Consider the following 26,405-nt stretch of genomic DNA (forward strand, 5'->3'; position numbering starts at 1 on the left):
GCAGCTCATACCTGTAATCCCAGCACTTTGGGAGGCCGAGGCGGGTGGATCACTTGAGGTCAGGAGTTCGAGATCAGCCTGGCCAACATGGTGAAACCCCATCTCTACTAAAAATACAAAAATTATCCAGGTGTGGTGGCAGGTGCCTATGATCCCAGCTACTCGGGAGGCTGGGGCAGGAGAATTACTTGAACCCAGAAGGTAGATGTTGCAGTGAGCCAAGATTGCACCACTGCACTCCAACCTGGGCAACAGAGTGAGATTCTGTCTCAAAAAAAAAAAAAAAAAAAAGAATTAGAATGTTACTAGCACAGCCTTCTGCTGTAATACCTTTCAGGATTTTGTCTTCCTCCTCTCTGGAAAAGGTGATTATTCTCTCTTGGTATGTAACACCATAGATTAATTTTGCTTGTTTTGAACTTTTATAAAAATGGAACATACAGCATGAATTTTTTATATTTGGCTGTTTTTCATTTCATTCATTTTTTTGAGATCCATTTGTGTTTGTAGTATTCCTGTTGTGGGTAGCTGTAGTTCGTTTTTGTTGTATAGTATTTTGCCTACAAATATATTCTGTTATATTCACCCATTTTGCTGTTGAACATTTGGGTTGTTGACAGTTTGAAATTATTATGGACATTGCTTCTATGAACATTTTTTAAAATTTATTTTTTTAGAGATGGGGTCTTGCTCTGTTGCCCAGGCTGGAATGCAGTGCCGAGATTATAGCTCACTGCAGCCTGGAACTCTTGGGCTCCAGCAGTCACCCTCCACGGACTGCCATATAAGTGGGACTGTAGGTGAACATTTTTATATGTCTTGGTATGCATTTAGAAGATGGACTGCTTGACCATATCATATGCATATGTTCAGGTTTAGTAGGTGCTTCCAAAAAGTTTTCCAAGATGAATGCAGAGATGTATATTTACAGCTGTAATGTGAAAGTTGCTTAAAATCCACACCAACATTTGATATGGTTAATATTTTAATTTTCATCTCCAGTGTATAATAGTAACTTGTTCTAATTTATGATTTCAGCCAGTTTATGAAATTGATACCTTTTCATATGTTTCTTAGCCATTTGTGTATCCTTTTCTGGAATGTGTCTCATGTTATCACATTTCTTTTGGATTATCTTATTCTTTTTTATATTTAGGAGTATGTTATATATGCTGTATGTGAGCACTTTGATACTTATATATAATGTACATTTCTTTTCTCATTTGTGGCTTTCCTTTTCAGTCTCTGAATGGTATCTTTTTATGAATGGAAATTTTAAATTCCATTGTGCAGTTCATTGGCCCTTTATTTCTTTAGGAAATTTTACTTTTTATTCCCTTTTTAAAAAAATCTTTCTTTACTCCAACATTATAAAGATTTATCCTTTTTTGGATTTATTGTTTTGCCTTTTACATTTAGATCTACAGTCCTTTTGGAATTGAGTTTTGCACTTTGTGGGAAACAGGCCAAATTTTGTTTCTGCATCACTATCCAATTAATCTAGTGTGTTCAATGAAAAAAGATATCTTGTCCCTAGAGCTCTGTAATGTGTCATTGTCATAAGTCAATTGTATGTAATGTGTATCTGTTTTGGGACTCTGTTCCTGTGTTGGTCCTATATGATACTAGCCACATGTGGCTGTTTAAGATTAAGATTAATATAGGCATGAACACTGCAGAATTTTATCATCACAGAAAGCTCTATTGTTTGACACTTTTCTTTTCTTTTCTTTTCTTTTTTTTTTTTGAGATGGAGTCTTGCTCAGTTGCGCAGGCTAGAGTGCAATGGGGCAATCTCGGCTCACTGCATCCTCCACCTCCCGGGTTCGAGTGATTCTCCTGCCTCACCCTCCCAAGTACTGGGACTGCAGGCATGTACCACCATGTGCGGCAAATTTTTGTATTTTTAGTAGAGACAGGGTTTCACCATGTTGGCCAGGCCTGGTCTCCAGCTCCTGGCCTCAAGTGATCCACCCACCTCAGCTTCCAAAACTGCTGAGATTTCAGGCATGAGCCACCACGCCCGGTCTGTTGGACACTTTTCTATCCTATTCCATTGATATATTTGTCTGCCTATTCCCTAACAAGCCTCTTATTAATTATCATAGGTTTTTAAGATTTGTCTTCTGAAAGAGTTATCTCTTTGTACCTTGTTCTTTTTAATGATAACTTTGGTTATTCTTGGCCATTTACAGTCCTATTTACATTTTAGAATCACCTTGTCAATTTTCCCCAAAAAAATGCCTGCTGGGATTTTATTAGGATTACATTTAACCCATGTATTATTTAAGGAGAATTGAAATTCATGAAACTGAACCAAGCCAATGAGTATGGGATTTTTCTCCATTTAGTTATGTCTTCTAAAATGTCTGTGAGTAATATTCTGCATCTTTCATTGAGTTTATTTCTAGGGACTTGATGTTTGTGGTTGCTGTTTTAAACGATAACCTTTTTAGGTAATGTTAGTAATAAATTTAGTTTTCTAGCTGCATGTGATAATACATTTTTATATCAACTTTGTATCTGTCAACCATCTAAAACTTACCACTGTAGAACTTTACTTGTAGGTAGTTTCTTCCATTTTTTTTATATGTAACCATGTTGTCTGTGAATAATGAGATTTTTCCTTCCTTTCCAATCCTTAAACTTTTTATTTTCTCTCATTTTTAATTCACTGGCAAGCACACTCACTTGATAGGTGTTTGAGTATATGTATTCAGCTCAGATAGCATGGACTTCTTAATGGAAACTGTGGAAGCCAGCAAACAATAGGAATACATCTTTATAGTGCTCCAAAAAAGAAAAAAAAAGGCATCTAATGTAGAATACTATTTTCATTTGAATATCCTTCAAAAACAAAGACAGTCTGAGACATACAGAAGCAGAGAGGGAAGTTGTTACCAGCAAACTCATAACAAACATTAAAAGATGTTATTCAGGCTAAAGGAACATCAGACAGATGGAGGCATGGAAATGGAATAAGTAGACGTTTTCAGAAAGGGATATTGAAGGTGTTTGAAACAGTCTTGATAATGTTTGGTGAGGCTTATATGTAGGGTGAGCTATATGAAAATAACAACCATGGACATGAAGGAGTTAAACTGTTATATGAGTTTCTTGCATCTTTTGGGACCTGGTAAAAGAACTACAGACAGTGCTCAACTGGTTTCATTTATGATTTTTCAACTTTATAATGGGTTTAGTAGGGTCTTAAAAGCATTTTCAACTTAATGATATTTTCATTTTACAGTAGATATGTCAGGACATAATCCCATTGTAAGTCAAGGAGCATCTGTAGTTTGAAGTAGACAGTAAGAGTGTAGGTCACATTTTGATATAAGGACAAGCTGAAATGGACTTGTCCAAACATAAACCACAACCAGACTTCTATGATGTTAAGACAATCTACATGCAATAATTGCCTGCCAGAAGAAAACTTAAAATGCTCATTAGAGAAAGATAAGTTATTTAGAGCTTCTAGGAAATATTATCCAGCATACATCAAGGATACATTTTGTAATTTCTAGGAAAACCACTAAGATAATGATATTTTAAAGGATATATCAAAAAAGCTAGTAGATGAAATGGAAGAACAAAAAAATTATCATTACCAAGGAATTCAAGAAAGGAGGAATAAAGGAACAAAGGACAGGTGAGATGATTGAAAATAATAACAAGATGGTAGATTTAAACCAGACTACATTGGTAATTATGTTAAATGCGAATGGATTAAATATTCCAACAAAAAGAGAAAGATTATCCGATGTTTTATAGAAGTGAGTAAGACCTACCTATATTCTGTTCATAATAAAAGTACTTTACAAGTAAAGGCACAGGTAAAATGAAAAGATGGAATCAGTATTGTTGCAAATACCAAAAGAAAGCTGATGTGGCTATATTAATACCAGACAAATGGACTTAAGGAGAGAAGTATTCTGAGAGATAAGAAAAAATTGGCCCATGATAAGTGGGCCAATTTATCAAGAAGACATAATTCTAAATATGTTTTCACATAGTAACACAGCTTCCAAATATGTAAGACAGAAGCTAAAATAGCTAAAAGAAAGGTAGATCCGTATTCCTAGCTGGAGATTTTAAGTACATTCAAAGTAACTGGTAGAACAATAAGATTAAAAAAGTATTAGTAAAGAAATAGGAAATTTGAATGGTATGATTAATCAACTTGACCTAATTGACATTTATAGAACATTATATTCAACAACTGAAGGCTTTACATTATTTTTAAGTGCATATGGGACATTTACAAAAATATTCTTGGTCATGAAGTAGTATCATTAATCTTCAAAGAATTTAAATTATACAACGCATGTTCTCTGATCACTATAGAATTATATTACAACCCAATAACAAAAAAAAATAGGCTGCAAATGTTTGGAAATTAACCAAGACACTTCTGAGTTAGCCTATGAATGAAAAACAAAGTCACTGTGGAAATTCAAAACATTTTAATCTGAAAATAATAAAATAATACATATCAGAACTTTTGGAATACAGCTGAAGCAGTGCTTAGAGGTAACTTTATGCTTTAGATGTATAAATTAGTAAGAAACAAAGGTTAACGGTCAGTAGTCTAAGCTCTTATCTCAAAGGAGCAATGAATTAAACCCAAGGAAGTAGAAAAAAGGAAATAGTATAAAAGTAGAAATCAATGAAGCAGGAAAGTTTTACAGTCAATTAGTTAAGAAAACTTTTTAAAAATGAAAACCTGTAATGACCTGATTAAGAAAAATGAAAGAAAACACAAATCACTAGTATCAGGGATGAAAAAAAGAGACATCACTACCGATCTTCTGTATATTAAATTGTTAATGAAAGGGGATCATTTACAACTTGATAATACATTTGACAGCTTGAATGAAAGGTCATAATCCCTGAAAAACACAGTTTACTCAGCTTACATATAAAGAAATAGAAAATCTGAGTTGTTCTGTGTCCATTAAGGTAGTTGAATTTGTCAAAAACCTTTCCACAGAGAAAATCCTAGACCTGATGACTTCACTGACAAATCTGCCTTATATGTAAGTAAGATATAATCCTGGATTTACACAGACTCTTCTAGAGAACAAGAAGAACATAGATTTATTTGCGTATTGTATGACTTTAGTATAATCTTGATAGGAAAACTGGACAAAAGCATGAGGAGACCATTTTAAGCCAATATTTCTCATAAACATAGATAAAAGAATAATCCTGTGAGATATAAAAGGATTAATGTATTGTGACCAACATGGATTTGTTTGGAGAATGTGAAATTAAGTTGGTTAAATGTTTTAAAATTAATAATTTGGCTGGATGCAGTGGCTCATGCCTGTAATCCCACCACTTTGGAAGGTCGAGGCAGAAGGATCATTTGAGCCCAGGAGTTCAAGACCAGCCTAGGCAACATGGTGGGACCCTGTGTCTACAAAAAATTTTAAAAATTAACTGGGTGTGGTTCATGCCTGTGGTCCCAGCTACTCAGTAGGCTGAGGTGGGAGGATCTCTTAAGCCAAGGTTGAGTCAGGATCTCTTAAGCCAAGGTTGAGTCAGCAGTGAGCCTTGATCTGGCCACTGCACTTTAGCCTGGGCAACAGAGCAAGACCCTGTCTCAAAAATAAAAAATAAAATTAATCAGTGTTATCTATCACTTTTACAGAATAATGTAGTGAGTTCATAGGTCCATAGAGAAAAAAATTGTAAATTTTGTAGAATTTACAAAAAAATTATTTGACAAAATTCAGCATGTGTTTATGTTTAGAAAACCTCATTAATTTATGAATAGAAGGAAGCATACTTAATTTGCCAACAAAAAACGTACAGCTAACATCATATTCAATGAAAAACCACTGATTCGTGTGTAATACATCTGTCCCTCTATTCAACATTGCATTGAACTGTTTTCTTTTCTTTTTTTTTTTTTTTTGAGACAGAGTTTTGCTCGTTGCCCAGGCTGGAGTGCAATGGCACAATCTTGGCTCACTGCAACCTCCGCCTCCCAGGTTCAAGCGATTCTTCTGCCTCAGCCTCCTGAGTAGCTGATATTACAGGCATGCACCACCACGCCCGGCTAATTTTGTATTTTTAGTAGAGATGGGGTTTCTTCATGTTGATCAGGTTGGTCTTGAACTCCCAACCTCACATGATCCTCCTGCCCAAAGTGCTGGGATTACAGGCGTGAGCCACCACGCCCGGCCGCATCGGACTTCTAACCAGTATGCTCGGCCAAAATGAATATAAAATTAGAAAACATAAACCCCAAATACATTGCCAGCAAACTTTTAAAATAGGTGAAGTTAGCAAGGTGATTGGATACAAGGCCAATTATTATATGTACTAGCAACCACAAAGTGTAAAAGTTTTTAAAATGTGTGTAGAATAGCATTGAAATATGTAAGATGGCTAAGAATAAATTCAATTAACTTGAACAAGACTTCTATACTGAAAATTAAAAGTGCCAACAGACATTTCTAAATACTTACATGGAGAAATTATTCCATGTTTATGTAGGAAATTCATGTTATTATTTACAGTGAAATATAGTAATGACTTCACCTCATTCCTTATTTATTGTGTATCTACTAGTTAGAAAATAAGATCTACTGGACAATTTTGCAGTTGTATGTATGTATAGGTGGTCATTTGCTGGCGGATAGAAGATAGTAGAAATCTAGAGATAGTTTAAAAAGAATATACAAGTATGAGAAATAATTTAAGTGTAGGCTTTGATTGTTATTCAAAATAAATACCTTGTTAACTCTTGGGATATTTATTTTGCCTTAGCAGTTAATAAAAATACGAGATAATGTTAGTAAACTAAGTTAAAATATAGTTGATTTTGACATGTATATATAAAATAGCTTTCTAATAACATTTGTCATAGTTTGTCATAAATGCATTTTGTCATAAAGTTTGTAATCTGAATTTATATCTCAGTTGTGATAATAGGTGTAAATTATCAAAATTCTGTGTGTCTAAGGAATTCATTTACTAAAAGGAAATGCAGGGTAGATAATTATAGAAGACTGATTTAAGAGAAATTCTAAATGTTTTTAGGGCATTTTGGAGGCATATATGTAATTATAAATATGAGAGAATATAAATACTCTAATGGACTTGGAAGAGTAACCAAGACTTCTTCAAGTAAGGATCAAATTGTATTTGATTCTCAACTTTGTTTTTTAGAAAAGATACTTTAAAAGTGAGTTATTTCTGGCTCCCAGCAGATGAGTCATAAGCATGTAGATCCATGCTATCGGTTGAAACTCTTCTTCTGAAAGTTTAGCTGATTTTTCTCTCCGTGTGCCTAAATCTTCATTTTAATTTACATTATTTGTATTTGTTACCTGTTGCAGGATAAGAGGGTAACTTGTTATCCTGCAGTAGACATAGCAACTCAGACATTTATCATCTGACTGTCCCAGTGGGTTGGAAATTCAGGAGCTGCCTGGTTGCTGATTTTGGTTCAAGTCTCTCAAGAGGTTGCAGTCAAATGTAGGCTGGGACTGCAGTCGTTTGAAGGCTTGACTAGGGCTGAGATAACTGCTTTCCAGGTTGCTCATCCTTGTGGCTGTTGCTGGAAGACCTTAGTTTCTTGTGGATTTTGTCAGGAACAGTCAGTGTTTCACCATGTGGGCTTTCCATGGGTCTACTTGAATGATCTCATGATGTGGCAGCTGGTTTCTTTTAGAAAGAGTGAACAGAGAGATTAAGGGAGCCACAATTCCTTTTATTACCCTATTTTTATACATCACACACAGTCACATCCATCACACTGTCTTCATTAGAAACAAGTCACAAGAGAGGGCTCTAATAATGACAGCAGTTTATTAACTTGCCTAAATGAAGTTTGAATCCATGTGTGCCCACGTACTTAGCCCTCTCTTTCCATTATGTGACCACATTTCCATCAGAGAAAGGAGCACAGAATTATCTCATTCATTCATTCATTTGTTCAGTAACTTTAAATATACTGCCAGACAATGTACTAGACAAAGTGTATGCAAATAAAAAATAAACAAGGTCTTTGTCTTTAAATTCACTAGTTTACTGTGAGAAGTGTATCTTGCAGGTCCATGTTCTTCCTTGTAATCCTTGAAGATTATTCCTATTGTCTGTCCAGAGCTGCTGGCATAATACTGTAGTTAAAATGATAAAATGATGACTTCTAGATTAATAATTGAGAGACCTAGAAATTAATACGTCCCTGATTGACTCCTTTAATTCTTAGCAACATGTTTATATATTTGTTTCAGTACTAGTAAGAAGTATGTAAAAACCCCAAATTGTTTGAAGTGACTAATTGTCACAAGTAGAGAGGAGTCTGTTATGAACATGTTAGGTGAATAGTACATGGCGCAAATAACTGATCAGCAAAGGAAGTGTCTATTTAGAGAAAAACTAAGTGTTCCCAATTTACCTTAGCTACAAATTTGGACTGATTAATCATTTTAATCTTGACCCTAGCTATGGTCTTTATTCCCTACTTATCTCCTCCCTGTTTTGCTTTTTTCTTGTTTTTTATACTTAGAGATAGAAATGAGAACACTGTGGTAGATAGAATATAGAGGTTTCGGATTAAATAGAAATAATTTAGTATCTACAGAGAGATTTTAGTCTATATTCATAAAACAAGAACCACTATTAAATAATAAAGAATCACAGAATAAGAAAGTATGAGAAATTAAAAAGATTGTTACAGAGAATAATGAAAGGCTAAGAGAATAAGGAAAGGCTAAGTGAAAGAAGTAAAAGTGAGTGAAATCTCCCAGTCTGTAGAGTGAAAATATGAAAGGAAAGTTTAGAGACAAATGATTAACCCATTTGGACCAAATAAAGAAAAAGTAGTAAGGAAAAGGATATATTTGAGACCTGTACAAGAGTCTCTTAAATTAAAATAGCTCTTCCAGTGCTGTGTAGGAAAAATTTAAACATGGCCTGACCCAAACAAGTCTTTGTGAAATTATAGAATACCAGCTATTGAGACAAGATCCTAAATATCCAGACAGAAAAATTTGGTGTTTCTACAAAAGTAGGATAAATCAATAGACAGGTAGGGCACAGTGCCTTTCAGAGTTTAGAAAAAGTGATTGTGTCTTGAACTGTACTAAAGTGTGAGACAGATAGTATATTCAGATGTCCAAGGACTCAGTGTTTGCCTCCAACATATAGTTGTTGAAACCATTATTTGAGGATCTTCCAGTAAAGGAAAAAATATGATAAAAACATGGAATTCAAAGTAGGGGACTTACCTGAACGGGTAGTACAATCAAAAGATTTCCACAGAAGTAGCTGAGTAATAGACCTTGAAAACAGGTAGACTAAATTTGGATCAGGATGTTAAACAGCTCGGAAAAGAGTATCTTTAAGAAAAAAAGTGGAATCACATTAAAGAAAAGTTTAAGAAACAGGGTGATTTCCATGATTTCTGCATTCTTCCCAATGCCTTTCCTCTCTTCAGCAGTATTCCTATCAGGTATTTGCACCAACCATGCTACCAAAGGTGCCGCCGTTCGCCATTATCCTCCATGTTGCTAAGTGGTCAGTGATAGGCTTTCATCATACTTTAACTTTTGGCACGGTCAGTTCTGCCTGAAACACTGTCTTCACTTGGCGTTCACACTTCAGGACTTCTCTTTTCTCTCACTGGCCTCTTGTTATTTTTTCTAGTATAGGTTAAGCATCCCTAATTCAAAAATTTAACATTTAAAAAATGCTCCAAAATCTGAAACTTTTTTTTTTTTTTTGAGACGTAGTCTCACTGACCTCAGGTGATTGCTTGTCTTGGCCTTCCAAAGTACTGGGATTACAGGCATGAGCAACTGCACCTGGCCCGAAAATCTGAAACATTTTTACTGCCAATATGACACCGTAAGTGTAACATTCCACACATCAGTACTTAACAGAAACTTGGTTTCACGCACACAATTATTAAAAGTATTGTATAAAATTACTTTCAGACTGTATGTAAGATGTATAGGAAACAAGTGAATTTTGTGTTTAGACTTGGATGTCATCCTCAAGATATCTTATTATGTATATGCAAATATTCAAAGATTTGAAAAAATCCCAAATCCGAAACACTCCTGGTTCCAAGCGTTTCAGAAAAGGGATACCCAGTCTGCTTCTTTTTCCCTGGACCCTTCATATTTGATTGTCTCAGGGCTTAACTTTACTTCTCCATGTACACTAGAGATCTCATCCAAGTTCATACGTGTTTTATGTACTGACAACTCCCAAATTATACTAGAACAGCTCATAATTTTTCAATCTACTCCAGACTCGTATTTAACATTTCCTCTTGAATGTCTAACAGATATCTCAAACTTAATTCATCCACAACTGAACTGAATATATTTTCTTCAAATCTGCCTCTTCTACAGTTTTTCCTACATTAGTTGAAATTAACTGCATTTTTCCCATTGTCCAGCCTTTAAAACCTGGAGTCAACCTCGACCTTCTTTCATATCCTATATTAGTAAATTTTGTTGATTCTATTTTTACAATATGTCCAGAATCTTGTCATTTCTTACCCCCTTTATTTTAACCCTGGTCCAAACCACTGTGATCTCTTGCCAGTATTATTTTGATAGCTTTGTAACAGTGCTCCCTGCTTTTGACCTCATTCCCCTTCATGCTATTCAATACAGTAGCCAGAGCGTTCTTCTTAAAACAGAAGTCACATGTCTCTTCTATGCTCAGAACTTCGATGGTTTTCCATCTCAGAATAAAACCCACATTTCGGCCAGGCACTGTGGCTCATGCCTGTAATCTCAGCACTTTGGGAGGCCAAGGAGGGTGGATCACGCGGTCAGGAGTTTGAGAGCAGCCTGGCTAATATGGTGAAACCCTGTCTCTACTAAAAATACAAAAATTAGCCAGTCATGGTGGCGCGCGCCTGTAGTCCCAGCTACCAGGAGGCTGAGGCAGGAGAATTACTTGAACCCGGGAGGCGGAGGTTGCAGTGAGCCAAGATCAAGCTACTGCACTCCAGCCTGGGCGACAGAGCGAGACTCGGTCTCAAAAAAGAAAAAAAAACAAAAAATTAAAACATTGTTAATTTGCACCTTTGTTTTTGCCAGTATGTTAAGATTATTTTTTTTTATATTCCTTTTCTCTTTAGCTGTTGCTAACAGCCTCTTTTGATTCAGATACTTTAAAGGATCATAACTTGTTACTGAATTTGTAATTTATATGGGTGAATGTGGGTGTGTACTTTTACATATGTTAATATATATCTGTCTGTGATTAGACAGGTAACATGTACAGTTAAACTCATTTGCAGAGATATTGTCTAATAAATTTGCATTAATGATGAGCAACTGGCAATAGCTCAAGTGTTTAAATAATTAAGGTGTTTAAATAAAAAACTTAACCAAACTTTCAAAAAAACCACAGGTTGCAACTTCTCAAATAGTACTTTTCAAATAGTAAATAAATGCATTAATTTCAAAACAGACGTTCTTTTTGTATTTGTTCCATGATAAATTGTAGTTTTTCCTGATTGAAAATAGGTTCTTATTTGGGATTAAATTATCTGATCAATTGACTGTTGCAAAGATTAAATACATCATTATTTACACACATTATTAATTGTTATAAGCCATTACACATTTTTCAAAAATGAAGTTTGTATTCTTACAGTTACCTTTTAGCAATTCCAGGGCTAAAGGAACTTTACTGCTTGACAGAGAAGCAATGATAGCACAGTGTAGTAGACTCCCAAATAATTTGGGAGTCAGTACTTTTAATATTATAAAAGTTTATTATTTAAACTTTTTTATTATTTAAAAAAGTTTATTATTTAAAGTATTGTAAGTTTAATATTTAAAAAGTACCCGAGTCAGTACTTTTAGTATTTTTGTTTGTTTACTTATAAATTATGTATGTATTGTTGTCATTGACAGTCTTAAGGATGATACATACTTAGGTGAGTTTTGTCAAGAGCAGATGTAAATCTGTATTTCAGATAGCCATTTTGGTATTTCTAAGAGTTTTTGATTGGCTTGTCAAATCATGTTGTATTTTGCTTGTTTTTGTTTATTTATTTTTGGGACGGGATCTCACTCTGTCACCCAGAGCTGGAGTGCAGTGACATGATCTCGGCTCACTGCAGCCTCTACATCCTGGACTCAAGCAATCCTCCCACCTCAGCCTCCCGAGGGACTACAGTTGTGCACCACCACGCCTGGCTAATTTTTTTATTTCTTGCAGAGACAGGCTTTCACCATGTTGGCCAGGTTGGTCTCGAATTCCTGAGCTCAAACTGATTTGCCCGCCTTGGCCTGCTAAAGTGCTGTAATCTAAGGTGGATTACAGGCATTTGCCACCGTGCTTGGCTACATCACATTGTATTTTTCTAAATTTTATTATAAGGCTTCCCTAGGAGGAGCGAAAGTATCATTTTTGCTGTTTTGTGCTTTTATTATTAATCTATTGTTCAATTCATTTTTTCTTTGTAGGAATCTTCTGTGGCTTATTCATAGGGCGAATAAAAACTAAATCACATCTATAATTCTACTGAACTAGTCACACAGACACTGCCATATATGTCACAGTACACTGAAAAGGAGCCAGCAGGTAAGGAAAGTCAGTTCTTCTACATTGAGCACTTTTTGTTTTTCCCTCTGGGTACCTTGAGTACCAGTAAATGACATGTGATCATCTGACATATGATCTTACTAAAGCCTGGTTTTGATCCATATATTGAATGTTTGTAAAGCTTAGTTTCTAATTTTTGATAGGCAAAAATAGAAATTCTGATATTTTCTTTCCATACCCATTTAGCTTGGAAAGCTTTATGCTTTCCAGTTTGGAGACTATTCTTTTGGTAGAATTGTTAAGGGCATTGGTTCTGGAGTCATACTATTAGATTATTAGACAAGTTATCCAACACTTAATTTTAACTTTAATTTTTCAATTTTTAAAATAGAATACAGTATCCACCTCAAGATTACTGATGGGGTTAAGTAAGTGTAACACTTGATATTATTATACTTGATATGTGCGTGTATTGTAAATACATGTTGTTTCTGTTTCCTTCTTGGAAGTGATTATATTTCTTATTTTAATGCAACTAAAAAATTATGTAACTGTTTCATTCATTCATTCATTTATTCATTTTTTTTTGAGATGGAGTCTCAAACTGTCACCCAAGCTGGAGTGCAGTGGTGCAATCTTGGCTCACTGCCACCTCCGCCTCCTGGGTTCAGGTGATTATCATGCCTCAGCCTCCCGAGTAGCTGGAATTACAGGCATGTGCCACCACGCCCAGCTAATTTTTGTATCTTTAGTAGAGACAGGGTTTTGCCTTGTTGGCTAGGCTGATCTTGAACCCCTGGCCCCAAGTGATCCGACTGCCTCAGCCTCCCAAAGAACTGGGATTACAGGCATGAGCCACTACCCCCAGCAACTGTTGCATTTATTAACTATACCATATGCTGTGAGAAAATATTTTGTTTAGTTGCTGTGTAGTACATGTAATATATAATTGACTAAACTTACACTTAATATATGTGTGTGTATAATAATGAACTACTTAGTGAAAGTTGCTGCTGTTTACCTCAGTCATCAAAACTTAATAGTCAAGTCATTTAAATGTTGATGGCTTTTCTTACCGTAGCATATACCATTCATTGGTAGTTTTGAAGGCAGGGTAGTGTGTGTTTGACCTGGATCATTGCTGTTTTGTTTTGGATAGTTTTATCTGACGTTAATCTTTGGAACATATTTTTTGTGGTCTGGTTGATTCTTCAGGGTACAGATACCATTTAAAGAGGTTACTTGTTATCTTTGACATAAATGTTTTCATTCTTAAAGTAATTGAAACCATCATATCATATGCTAGTAATTGACTAATCAAATATGTATTGAGCGCTTATATTAATATATAAGGTACTTAATTTGGAAGATCTCCAGTCCATAAAGAGCTTTGGCAGTATAATAATTTGGCATGTGGAAAACATTTTTTGGTAGGTTTCATTATAAAATCTGAAATATCTTGAACCAAATTTTAAAACATGTTTTTTGAAGGGAAGAGGCCACTAACTCTTATTATATAGTACTTCATGTTTAGTTTTCTAGTGTGTGAAGAATAATGTTTTATAGTACTAGTAAGATACACTTCATGTTCAGAAGCATATGATTTGATAAGTAATAAAATATAAACTGAAGTAGTTTTCCCCGACAGGTTGCCAGAATAAAGCTCATTGCTGTTCCTGTTTTAATTTTTTAACTTTTTTTTCAGCAATGGACCAAGAATCTGGTAAGGCTGCCTGGCCCAAACCAGCAGGAGGATATCAGACAATTACAGGCAGGAGATATGGAAGAAGACATGCTTATGTCAGTTTTAAACCATGTATGACCAGGCATGAAAGAAGCTTAGGTCGGGCTGGTGATGACTATGAAGTGTTGGAACTAGATGATGTTCCAAAGGAAAATTCCTCAGGTGTGTAACATATAATTATTTAAAGGTTATTAATAGTTATATAGGAATTGATCTTATAATTAAGTTTTTGGGTGGGTATTATGCATGTCTGTGAGTGTAAATGCAGCATACTTCCTATCAAGAAATTCTATTTTGAAATTATTACTGAATTTAACATTAATGGTATATATATTTAAACATAGAAGAAAATAGTATATAGCCAGTCATTAAAATATAACTACACTGTCATAGTAGTGATTACAATGTCATAACCTTCAGCCAAAGGAAATCATCTTTGCATCAAAAGAAATGTTTTGAAATTTTAAAACGTGGATCAAGTAGAGATATTTTTTCCCTGCATATGATATTTAAATAACTTTTCTTCTTCTCTTCTTTTTTTTTTTTTGAGATGGAGTCACTTTCTGTTGGCCAGGATGGAGTGCAGTGGTGCAATCTTGGCTCACTGCAACCTCCGTCTCCCAGGTTCAAGCGATTCTTGTGCCTCAGCCTCCCTAGTAGCTGGAACTACAGGTGTTTGTGACCACACCCAGCTAATTTTTGTATTTTTAGTAGAGACAGGGTTTCACCACGTTGGCCAGGCTGATCTCAAACTCCTGACCTCTCAAGTGATCCACCTGCCTTGGCTTCTCAAAGTGCTGGGATTACAGGTTTGAGTCACTGTGCTGGCCTTTTTTTTTTTTTTTTTTTTTGATAGAGGCTTGCTTTGTCAGCCAGGCTGGCGTGCGATGACACGATCTTGGCTCCCTGCAACCTCTGCCTCCTAGGTTCAAGTGGTTCTCCTGCCTCAGCCTTCCAAGTAGCTGGGGCTACAGGCATGCGCCTCCACACCTGACTAATTTTTGTATTTTTTGGTAAAGATGGGGTTTTGCCATGTTGCCCAGGCTGGTCTCGAACTCCTGACCTCAAGTGGTCCATCCAGCTCAGCCTCCCGAAGTGCTGGGATTAGAGGCATGGACCATTGTACCTGGCCAACTTTTCTTTAAATTTATCTCTAAATTTAACTTGACTTGTTTATTTTTTCATCATCTTACAAAATCCAAAGGACAAGGAAGGCTTATTCAATTAAAATTTCTTAGTTATTTGGTGGTTTTGAAAAAGTATTTTGCAGCTATCCATGTACCATAATTGCACATTTTTGGACTGGATTTGTCTTCTTCCTCTTGTTCTAAGCAAACTTGACATTTCTAGATTATTTTTGCTGTCACATGTAAGAACCTGAATTACTAACTAAGGTCATCCCATTAAAGAACTCTTTGTTCCCAGCTACTCAGGAGGCTGAGGCAGGAGAATTGCATGAACCTGGGAGGCGGAGCTTGCAGTGAGCTGAGATCGCGCCACTGCACTCCAGCCTGGGTGACAGAGCGAGACTCTGTCTCAAAAAAAAAAAAATAGAATAAAAAAACCCTTCCTACAATATGTCATGGCCAAACTTCAGTTATTTTACAATTCATGAATTTTTATTCCAGCAAATCTCTAATGTCTTCATTTTTTATTGTTACTGGTGATGCAAGATACTTATGCTTAAAGTAATTTATAGATACGATTTTACTCGTGTTTCAGAATTCTCACAGTTGAACTATGACAAGAATCAACGTTGATCTGTTATTTTCAGTCATAACTATAACATATCTAAAGTTAACTTATTACAAACGTATTCAACAATCCAATTTATAATCTAATATAAATGTCTAGATACTGAGATATAATTTTGTGAATTGCCAGCAAAACACAATAGGTTCTAATTTCTCTTAGATCTGTAACTATAGTTATTATATCTGTCATAAGTACTTTTGAAGGTTTTTTTGTTTTTTTGTTTTTTTGCCTGCATGTAATAAAGAAGGTGAGTTTGGAAATCACTGGGAGGGCAGATTGGTTACCCTAGACTCCACTTACGAGAGGCTTCACATTGTATAACCTCTCAAGAACTTCTCCTTTATATGTCTTGCAGAATGCATGAGATATTAGGATTTAGATAGAAAACCGCCAAAGACATGTGAGGGAGATGATAGTGAAAGGCTATACATTGACATAAATGAACTCATAGAGTAACCAGTCTGTATCCCCAGTTAAGTTAAGGAGCATAGAAGTGCTTGGTAAATAAATTTACTCATATGTTCAAGTAGGCAATAATTGGTACGATTTCCACTTAAGTGATAGTTATTACATAAAATTTTATCTGAGTTAATCCTTCAAAATATGTTTTCTTTGTTTTCTATGAAGGTTCCAGTCCTTTGGATCAAGTTGATTCTTCTTTGCCCAGCGAACCTATATTTGAAAAAAGTGAAAAAGAAATTCCCACTTGTGGTTCAGCATTGAATCAAACCACTGAGAGCGGTCAATCCTTTGCTGCAGTACATCATAGTGAGGAAGGCAGGGATACCTTAGGAAGCAGTACAAATCTTCATAATCACTCTGAGGAAGAGTATACTCCAGGAGCTTGTAATGCTTCAAGTGTCCAAAATGGAATTGTTTTGGTTCATACAGACTCTTATGATCCAGATGGCAAACATGGAGAAGATAATGACCGTCTTCAACTTTCTGCAGAAGTCGTGGAAGGTAGCAGATACCAAGAGTCATTAGGCAATACAATATTTGAGTTGGAAAACAGAGAGGCAGAGGCATACTCTGGTCTTTCACCACCAGTTCCCTCATTTAACTGTGAAGTAAGAGATGCGTTTGAAGAGTTAGATTCTGTACCGTTAGCGAAAAGTTCTGCTGGTGATACTGAGTTTGTCCATCAGAATAGCCAGGAAATTCAGAGGTCTTCTCAAGATGAAATGGTTAGAAAGAAACAACAAAACAATACTAGCCAGGAAAGACAGACAGAAAATTCAACTGAAGATGCAGCCTACAGTCCAGGGCATATTTGTAGTGAACAAAATACCAATGATATGGAAAAGAACCATGGAAGTTCTCCTGAACAGGTAGTGAGGCCAAAAGTTAGAAAACTGATAAGTTCAAGCCAGGTGGACCAAGAAACAGGTTTTAATAGGCATGAGGCGAAACAAAGAAGTGTTCAAAGATGGAGGGAGGCTTTGGAAGTTGAGGAAAGTGGCTCGGATGACCTCTTAATAAAATGTGAAGAATATGATGGAGAGCATGACTGTATGTTCTTGGATCCACCATACTCAAGAGTTATTACACAAAGGGAAACAGAAAATAACCAAATAACACCAGAAAGTGGAGCCACAGCAGGAAGGCAAGAAGTGGGTAACACCTTTTGGAATGGCTGTGGAGATTATTACCAACTCTATGACAAAGATGAAGACAGGTAAGGTCACATCCAGTACTTTTTCAGATTGTGTAGTAAATGAAGTGGTTTCTTTCTAGAACCATGTTTGATGGTTAGGCTATTGGATAAGATCAGGCAATTAGACATTTTGACTTACCAAATATTCTTATTTACTGAATGCTAACCATACATGCAAACTACTCATTAGAATTTTTCACAAAAAAATGTTTTTGAGATTTTAGTAGTTTACAGAAATAAGTTCAGATAATGATTATTAATTATTATAAAGGGATAGAGATGCTAGTTAGCTCATAGTATTTCAATTAATAAAATGTAAGATAAACATTTATTGTATTTTTTAAAAACCTACATTAAGCCAGTCTGGGTTTAAAAAGTGATTAATATCACAAATTATTGGTTGGTAATACTTCATTAACATTGCCAAGTAGTTACTAATACCACTTGTTTCCCTCTTTATCTGTTCTTCTTGTGGTCTTCCTATCACTCAGTTTATTTTTTACTTATTTTTTTCTTAGCATTCAGTTCTCATTAACAACTCTGTGTGGTAGGTTTTGTAAATAAGGAAACTGAGGCACAGAGCGTTAAATAACTTCCTAAGGTCACAGAGCAACTGAATGGTAGAACTGGACTTTGAGTGCCTAGTTAGGTATTCCAGAGACTGTTCACCACTATTCTTTGCTATTTTCAAGAGAACATAAAACTTATAATAAACATTCTGATTGCTCTTACAAACCTATATCTTTTTTTTCCAAACCATAAGACAATAGAAACAAGAAAAAAATGGAGAATTTCTTTGTTCAGTTGTTGAATTTCCATTACCTCAGTGTCCAGATTTTCATGAGTCCTTGTAAGCTAGTTGCACCCCTGACGGTGCTCAATTACAGTGCAATTGCAAGATTTTATTAGCTAGTAGAAATAATTGTGTGGTTTTTTTTAGCTATAAAGTACTATAAAGGAAGAAATATACCATTTTGAATATGAATGCATTTTAATTCATGTCATAAAACAATTCATTTGGTTTTCTTTGGACATATGAATTAAGTTACTATAATACAGAATGTGTAATTTATTATAAAAAATATTTAAAATGTAATTTCTGCTACTCTGTCAAAGTTTGTAAACTTTAAGGGTTAGTAAGTAATTTTGTATGATATACTGTTTTAAGCTGAGGGTAAAGTTTTTTTCAGTTCAAGCCCACAGTCTTTTATTCAGTATCCACACTTCTAAAAACAGAAATTGGACACAAAGCCTGACCTGATGTTAACTTCCTGGATAAGCACATCTGGTTCTGAATTGAAATGAGGGTATTTTTTCAAATATTTGTATATTTTACTGCAGAAATATGATTATATTTGATTACTGTGTGCTGGCCTGGACCACGTTGGGGATTGTTAAGTAGTATTTCTAAATCTGGGAAATATATATCAAAATTCCAAAACACATTCAGCCCTAAGATTTTGAATTAGATTGCAAGTCTCTAATATTATACCTCTAGATTACTATTTTTTAAAAAAAGACAAAACTTACAGTCTTTGATAATTTATTTGTTTTGAAAGTGTAAGGTACTTGTATTTTTTTCCCCTAGTTACACTTTTTCTTCTTTAAGGAGAATCATTTAATTTGGCTGTACCTTTGTCATTTTGGGCAAAATATATACCTCTCTTCTCCTTGCTTTTTATAGTTGGTTATAATGTCTTATGATGAAGTTGATGAAATTGTTACATTGTTTGCCAACCCCTAGAGAAAGGGTAGTCTTCCTGGCTCCTGGATTTCAAACTGATTTTCTTTGTTTTGTGGGTGGTCAGTGGTAGAAGTGTATTCTTTGCCTTGAAGGACCCTGGACTTTTGATAGTTATAAGGTATTTTCTTAGTTATTTGTAGTTCTTGTTGTTCTTATTTATTTTTAATTTTTTTTCTTAAATATGTCATATTCTGAACCACTGATATATATAATCCACATAAAGTATGCGCTATATATATTTTTTTTTTTTTTTTTTTTTACAAGCACAATGTGGTAGATGGGATAAAACATTTACAGTATAGGAACTCTTTGTCCTTTTAAATTGTATAATATATTAACTACAGCCTGTGGTTAGGGTATGCCAAAATGATGGAACTACTTGAGGATCATTCTTTAAGACACACTGAAATGCTGAAAACACTTAAAAGGTTTTTGTTTTGTTTTGTTTTAAAGAATCATAGAATAAATTCTAAAGGATAATGGTTCTGCCTAGGACTGTACTTGTATTTTTATCCATAGCCTTAAGATATGTTTTAGGATCTCAAACTATCTGTACAGTTTTTTGTACAGACTGTTCTATTTCTGTCTAGAAACTCCATTTCTATGCTGATGTTTCCTGTTCCTCTACCCTAATTCCCTGCAAAGGATTATAGTTGCCAGGGTGCCTTTTTAATATGGTGCCAGCTAAAGGTTGGAATTTAATAGCTGTACACTCCTATTTAGTTTCATTTTGCCCTTGTTCATCTCCCTGATGTTTCATTGTCATCCTCCCTATTTCTTGTATTAGTAGATTGGAGAAATGGTGATGCTAGTCTTCTCAGGTTTTGGATGGAAAGTATAAGAACTGCTGCTTAATTTGAGTCTGTGAACTTTGAGTTTTCTTTGTAAAGCTTAAAAAGTTGGTAAACTTGAAAAGTTTTTTTGTCATGCTTATAATAGCCAAAGTAGAACTCATCAAGAATATAACTAAAGTTCATTGTGGCATTTTAATTTTTTTATTATTTATTTATTCATTTTGAGACCGAGTTTCTCTCTGTTGCCCAGGCTGGAGTGCAGTGGCGTGATCTCAGCTCACTACAACCTCCGCCTCCTAGGTTCCAGCGATTCTTCTGCCTCAGCCTCCTGAGTAACTGGGACCACAGGCGTGCCATCATGCCCAGCTAATTTTTGTATTTTTAGTAGAGATGTGGTTTCACCATGTTGGTCAGGCTGGTCTTGAACCCCTGACCTCAAGTGATCCACCTGCCTCAGCCTTCCAGAGTGTTAGGATTACAGGCGTGAGCCGCTGCACCCGGCCAGCATTTTCAGATATAGGAACTTTGGCTACTTTTAAAAAATATGGAATATATATTCTTTATAAGTAGAGAAGTATTTTAATGAATTCATGATTGCCTTCTTCCGTGAAAAATTCTAAATGATCACTTAATCACATCTGAAATGTTACACTCTATGGGATAAGCATTGCAGCCAGTAGCATTGCTCTGAGCTGTTTGACAGGAATTGAGCCCCACCTTATTAAATTAGGACTCCAAGGGGAATTTTAATAGGCAGCATATAATTACCAGACTTAGAATTAGACCAAAGAGCTAAGGTTAGTACCCTGCTCTTTTGAAATACACCCTGAGAAGTTTAGTAGCTGTTTGACGACAAGATCTTGAGTTTAAAAAAACCTTTCAGCAATACTAGCACATCTTAACCTTGGGCCTAAGTGCTTTGAAGAGAGGCAGGCCATCTACTGACCATTCCTTATAGCACTTGGGGTTTCTTGCAGAATTTTTGTGTTCTTAGGACTTAACTTTGCTTAAAATTAAAAAACCTTACTTAAGGTACAATGTCGGGACAACATATTTTGTTGAAGTTGTTGGGAAATAAAATGATTATTAGCCATTTAGTTGACTTTGATATGATACATTAAAAGATTTGTTGAAATCTTCTTAAGTGCCAGACTTTGTTCCAGGTGCCCTGTTAATGCAAATCGTAATGGTCCCTGTTCCCACAACGTTCACTAGCTTTATGAAGAAGACAAAATATACATATTTGATTAAGTACCTTTCCTGTTCTGTGTAGGTTACTTGAAAGCCACAAAGAAAGAGTTTCTCTGAGAACTTGGTACTACCCACAGCAAATAAAACATCTATATGCAGCTAAGGCACGGATCTTAAAGCACATGCGCTGACATTTTAGCAAACCTTTTTATCTTGTTTTCAAGTTCATAGAAGTTTGGAAGGAGCACATTAGGTGTAAATGTGTTTGTTCTGCAGATATGCTAGGGAGTTCATGGGATTACAATATCCTGATATTAAGGAAAAAGACCAGAAAGTGACAAAAGGCAGGCACAATTCAAAAATCATAGCCTTCTTGCCCTTATTAATGAAATTAAGCAGACTTATATATTTGGACATAATCCATTCGTATCACTGTATGACATTACAGTTCAGTGTTAATAGTGGTAAAAGTTCCAAAATATTTAGATTATGTCAGATAACAAAATATTTAAAGTTTCACTTTTTCCTAGGCTCCATGTAGTTGAGTTTCTTATGGCTATGATAAATGCCAGGAAGAACAAACTAACAAGTACCTTGGGGAATTATGGAATGAGAGATTGCTTTTGGTTGGTTTTATGTTTCCATAGCTTATTTCTGCCTAGGATTTGTACATAAATTTTGTCTATAATTTCATTCTGTATATGAAGTTTTTTTAGCTCACAATTAAGTGTGTACAGTGTAACATTTGAGTAAATTATAGTCATCTGCATTTTAAATACAACTTTAAGTGCTAAAAGGGGTCAGTACCAGTGAAGAATCATATGAAGATCAAAGTAGTACTTAGTTTTTACTTTGAGAACTTTTAAATGTGTCACTCACCCACTTTTAAAATCTAGGATGAATGGATCTTCACTATTCCATGATCATTTTTGTGTCCTATTTGTTCTGTTGCTTCTTAAAAAGTGATTTTTTTTCTTTTTTTTTCTTTTTTTTTTTATTTGAGTCGGAGTCTCACTCTGTCACCCAGGCTGGAGTGCAGTGGCACGATCTCGGCTCACTGCTAGCTCCGTCTCCCGGGTTCATGCCATTCTCCTGCCTCAGCCTCCCGAGTAGCTGGGACTACAGGCGCTCGCCACCACGCCTGGCTAATTTTTTGTATTTTAGTAGAGACGGGGTTTCACCGTGTTAGCCAGGATGGTCTCGATCTCCTGACGTCGTGATCCACCTGCCTCGGCTTCCCAAAGTGCTGGGATTACAGGCGTGAAAAAGTGATTTTTAAATCTTTTCCCTTTTGTTTTTCCTTCCATGTACTCCTGTCACTCCTAGTGGTTAACTTCGTTTCTTGTTTTCCTGTAGAAGTTAAAAATGTATAAATGTGGATTTTCTTATTTTCGTCTTCTCCATATTAGGGGATAGTAGTATTTATTTGTATTTTTAATTTCCTCTTCAATGAAGAGAGGTAGCCCCTCTCATTCTGTACCTATAGTGATTTCTGATACTTCATCTAATTGTCCTTACTCATAGGTTGCTTCCCTCTATCTCTCAACCTTGAGTTTTTCTCTATCTTGAAGAAAACCTTTACTTTTTCTTGCTCTCTCTGTTATTTGCCTGTTTGTGTTTTCTTTTCCACCGCTGAGTTTTAAGAAAAAGTTTTCCATACCCACTGCCTCTATTCTGTCACTATCCACTCTTCTTACTGTCTTGAAATCCAATTCCTAATATTGTTTCTATATTCTTTTTTATTGAGATAGAGTCTCGCTTTGTCACCTAGGCTGGAGTGCAGCAGTGCACTCTCAGCTCACTGCAACCTCCGCTACCTGGGTTCAAGCGATTCTCCTGCCTCAACCTCCTGAGTAGCTGGGACTACAGGTGTGCACCACCATGCCTGGCTAATTTTATTTCTCTTTCTTTCTTTCTTATTTATTTATTTATTTATTTCAAAGTCTTGCTCTAGTTGCCAAGGCTGGAGTGCAATGGCACCATCTCAGCTCACCACAACCTCCGCCTCCCAGGTTCAAGCGATTCTCCTGCCTCAACCTCCTGAGTAGCTGGGATTACAGGCGCCCGCCACCACACCCAGCTAATTTTGTATTTTTAGTGGAGACCAGATTTCTCCATGTTGCTTAGGCTGGTCTCAAACTCCCAACCTCAGGTGATCCACCTGCCTCGGCCTCCCAAAGTGCTGGGATTACAGGCGTGAGCTACCGCACCCGGCCCTATATTCTTTAATGTCAGTGGTGACCTCCTGATTCCCACATCCGTTTGTCTTTTCTCAGTACCCATTTCCTTTGATTTCTCTGCACTATTATGAAAAATAATTGCAGTGTTAAAGAAGCAGCTGTGTTGTAGTGAGCTGCACTGAGTAAACAAGAAGTCTAGTTCATGAAATAATTGAAAATCAAGATAAGTGATTTTATACAGGAAGGTCTTGAAAGAAATAGAGTCTGATCTGAGCCTGGAAGTGGGGGAAAGGTGAAGTGATTGTAAAGATGTTCCTGATGGCAAGACGAATGGTTGTAGTGAAAGTTCACACTTTAAGGACACTGTTTGAAATAGAGCATTCATGAGTTGGATGCAAGTAAGTACTGGGATCAGATAGCAGTAAATTATAAGTGCTATTCAATGACATTTAACTTTTTATTCTATAGGCCACTATTTCCAAAGTGGGTGAAATATATTAAGTGGTACACAGACAGTGTTTTTAATTTTAATCATTATGTATCCATGTTAATGGAAAGTAAAATATAGGTAGCACATCAAATCCAGGACTTAATGGCTATTGCTTATCCTAACTAAATGTATTTGAGTTTTAAAAAAAAATGTTAAAAAAAGATTTGCTAACAGTTATTGGTGGCTCATTATTTATCAGGCATTGTTAAAATGTTTTATATATATTAACTCATATACCCTTTACATGAACCCAGCGAACTATTAAATACTGTTGTTTTATTCACCTGATATGTGAGGCTATAAAGGCATAGAGAGGTTTTCATAGCTAGTAAGTGGTGGATTCAAATCCAGGCAAACTGACTTCAGGACCTGTATTCTCAACTATCATACCTTAAGACAGAGGGTAAATGTGCAACTGCTGCAAAAATTGTGAGAGTGATAGGCAAATGGCTTGTTTGTGAAACTAAAGCAGTAGCATTAGGGAAAAAGAGCTGTTGAAGGTTTTTTGGAGTAATACTGTAAACATACTGTTTGATATGTAAATTGAAGTGATGGTAGTATTCGGAATGCATTTTGAGGGAGTGGAATTAAATTTAGGAACACCAATTAATAATTGACTATATAGGTCTAATTTGGAGAAAAGCATTTGAACCAGGGTTTTACATTTTAGGAGAAACGGAGAAAAAGGAGCTAGACTATAAGAGCCATTGTGCAGAGAAAGAATGGAAAGTAAGAAAGGATTTGAATGTGGGGAGTTTGTGAAGAGTCAAAAAATAAGTGTTTCCAGAATGAGAGCATGGTGATAACATTAAAAGATAACAAATCAAGAGAGGGATTCATCTGACAGATGAATTTTATAATAGAATTTTTGACAAGAAAGGTGAAAAATCTTAAAATGCTTAGAGGGTAGTTAGTGATAGGAAAAGCTTAGTGTAGTGGTTGGGGCTGACTGGGGATATACATTTAAAAGTTGTCTCCTTAGCATTGAGGGTTAGGTATCATGAGTAATACTGATATGGGCCTGGGGTCTGGAAACTTTTTCTTAAAGGAACAGATGGTAAATATTTTAGGCTTTGGTGACTAAGAGGCAGAATTAAAGATAAACATGTAAAAACTGTTTTTAGCTCACAAACCATTAAAAAACAGACAGCAGAGCCAGGTTTGAACCCAAGCCTGTAGTAGTTTGCCAATCCATAACATAGGCTTATTGATTATTGATCATAGACTTTCCTCTTATATTGAAGTTTAGAGATATTCCATGAGTTATTTGATTAATATGGAAAAGTGAGGACTTTTTTACATGTGGACCTCTTTGGACAGGATCATATTCTGTCCTCTTTGGACAGGATCATATTCTGAGTGAAATCTTTTTTTTTAAATGAGCTTCTCTTTTATATATGTTAGGAATTGTCACAAATTTATGTAGAAATCTTACCCTAATTGTTAAAGACATATTACAATAGGAGTTGGTAATGTAGCTTTGAATTTTATAAGGTTCTTAGTCAAGAAAACTTAGCTGAATAAGCTCCTTTAAAACTAATTTCTGTGTTGGATTTTTACACTTACATAAGTCTAGAAATTGTTTATATTAGATTATTCTTTGATTCACAGAAAATTGTACAGAATACAAGGAACTTTGGCTTAGACCCAGCTGAAAGAACACCTTTTAGTTGCTATGCCTAGGTTTTATAGCTTTCCTTCTCCGGGATGTTAGTGCCCTGCCATCCATTGTTTACTGGAAATTGGCAATTGATTTTATATTTTTGCTTCTATTAAACTTCTCAGAGCTTAGATTAGTGCTGCTGTTTGTTAATAGCATCTTGATCTTTGAGTGTATCTGTTAATAAAATAAATCACTAACTGCATATTAATGACATAATCATCATCATTTTAAAATATATAATTTCCTACCAATTATCACTTCCTTTCAAAAATGTAAACTAAAATTGTTGTTTTTGATTTTCCAAGTCAAGTGAACATAGAGAAATCTTTGAGGAGATTCTTAACCAGAATGGTTGGTATGGTTGGAGGGGGCATTTAAGACTTATTTTCAACACTGATAAGTAATATTTTAGCCTTTGGTAGTTATGACTAATCCTTTAAAACTAAGAGTAGTTAAATGTAACCAAGTTGACTAAAGCTAAGTGTAAAAAAGTAATTTTCTGTGCTTTTTTTTTTTTTTTTTGAGAGGGAGTTTCACTCCTATTGCCCAGGCTGGAGTACGATGGCGCAATCTCGGCTCACCGCAACCTCTACCTCCCAAGTTCAAGTGGTTCTTCTGCCTCAGCCTCCCGAGTAGCTGGGATTACAGGC

The 26,405-nt window shown here is 35.5% G+C and overlaps 1 protein-coding gene across 1 annotated transcript in view; it reads left to right on the forward strand.

Annotated features, from left to right (window-relative positions):
* PJA2 (praja ring finger ubiquitin ligase 2) overlaps nt 1-26,405 on the forward strand; it is a 73,498-nt gene that overhangs the window by 15,508 nt on the left and 31,585 nt on the right. The window contains exons 2-4 of the mRNA XM_017871202.1: nt 12,459-12,576; nt 14,243-14,443; nt 16,664-17,714. Coding sequence (XP_017726691.1) covers nt 12,546-12,576; nt 14,243-14,443; nt 16,664-17,714 — 1,283 coding nt within the window. The 5' untranslated portion in view covers nt 12,459-12,545. The remainder of the gene's footprint in view (nt 1-12,458; nt 12,577-14,242; nt 14,444-16,663; nt 17,715-26,405) is intronic.

The sequence above is a fragment of the Rhinopithecus bieti genome, unplaced genomic scaffold (genome assembly GCF_001698545.2).
Source record: "Rhinopithecus bieti isolate Rb0 unplaced genomic scaffold, ASM169854v2 scaffold_6371, whole genome shotgun sequence".
NCBI lineage: Eukaryota > Metazoa > Chordata > Mammalia > Primates > Cercopithecidae > Rhinopithecus > Rhinopithecus bieti.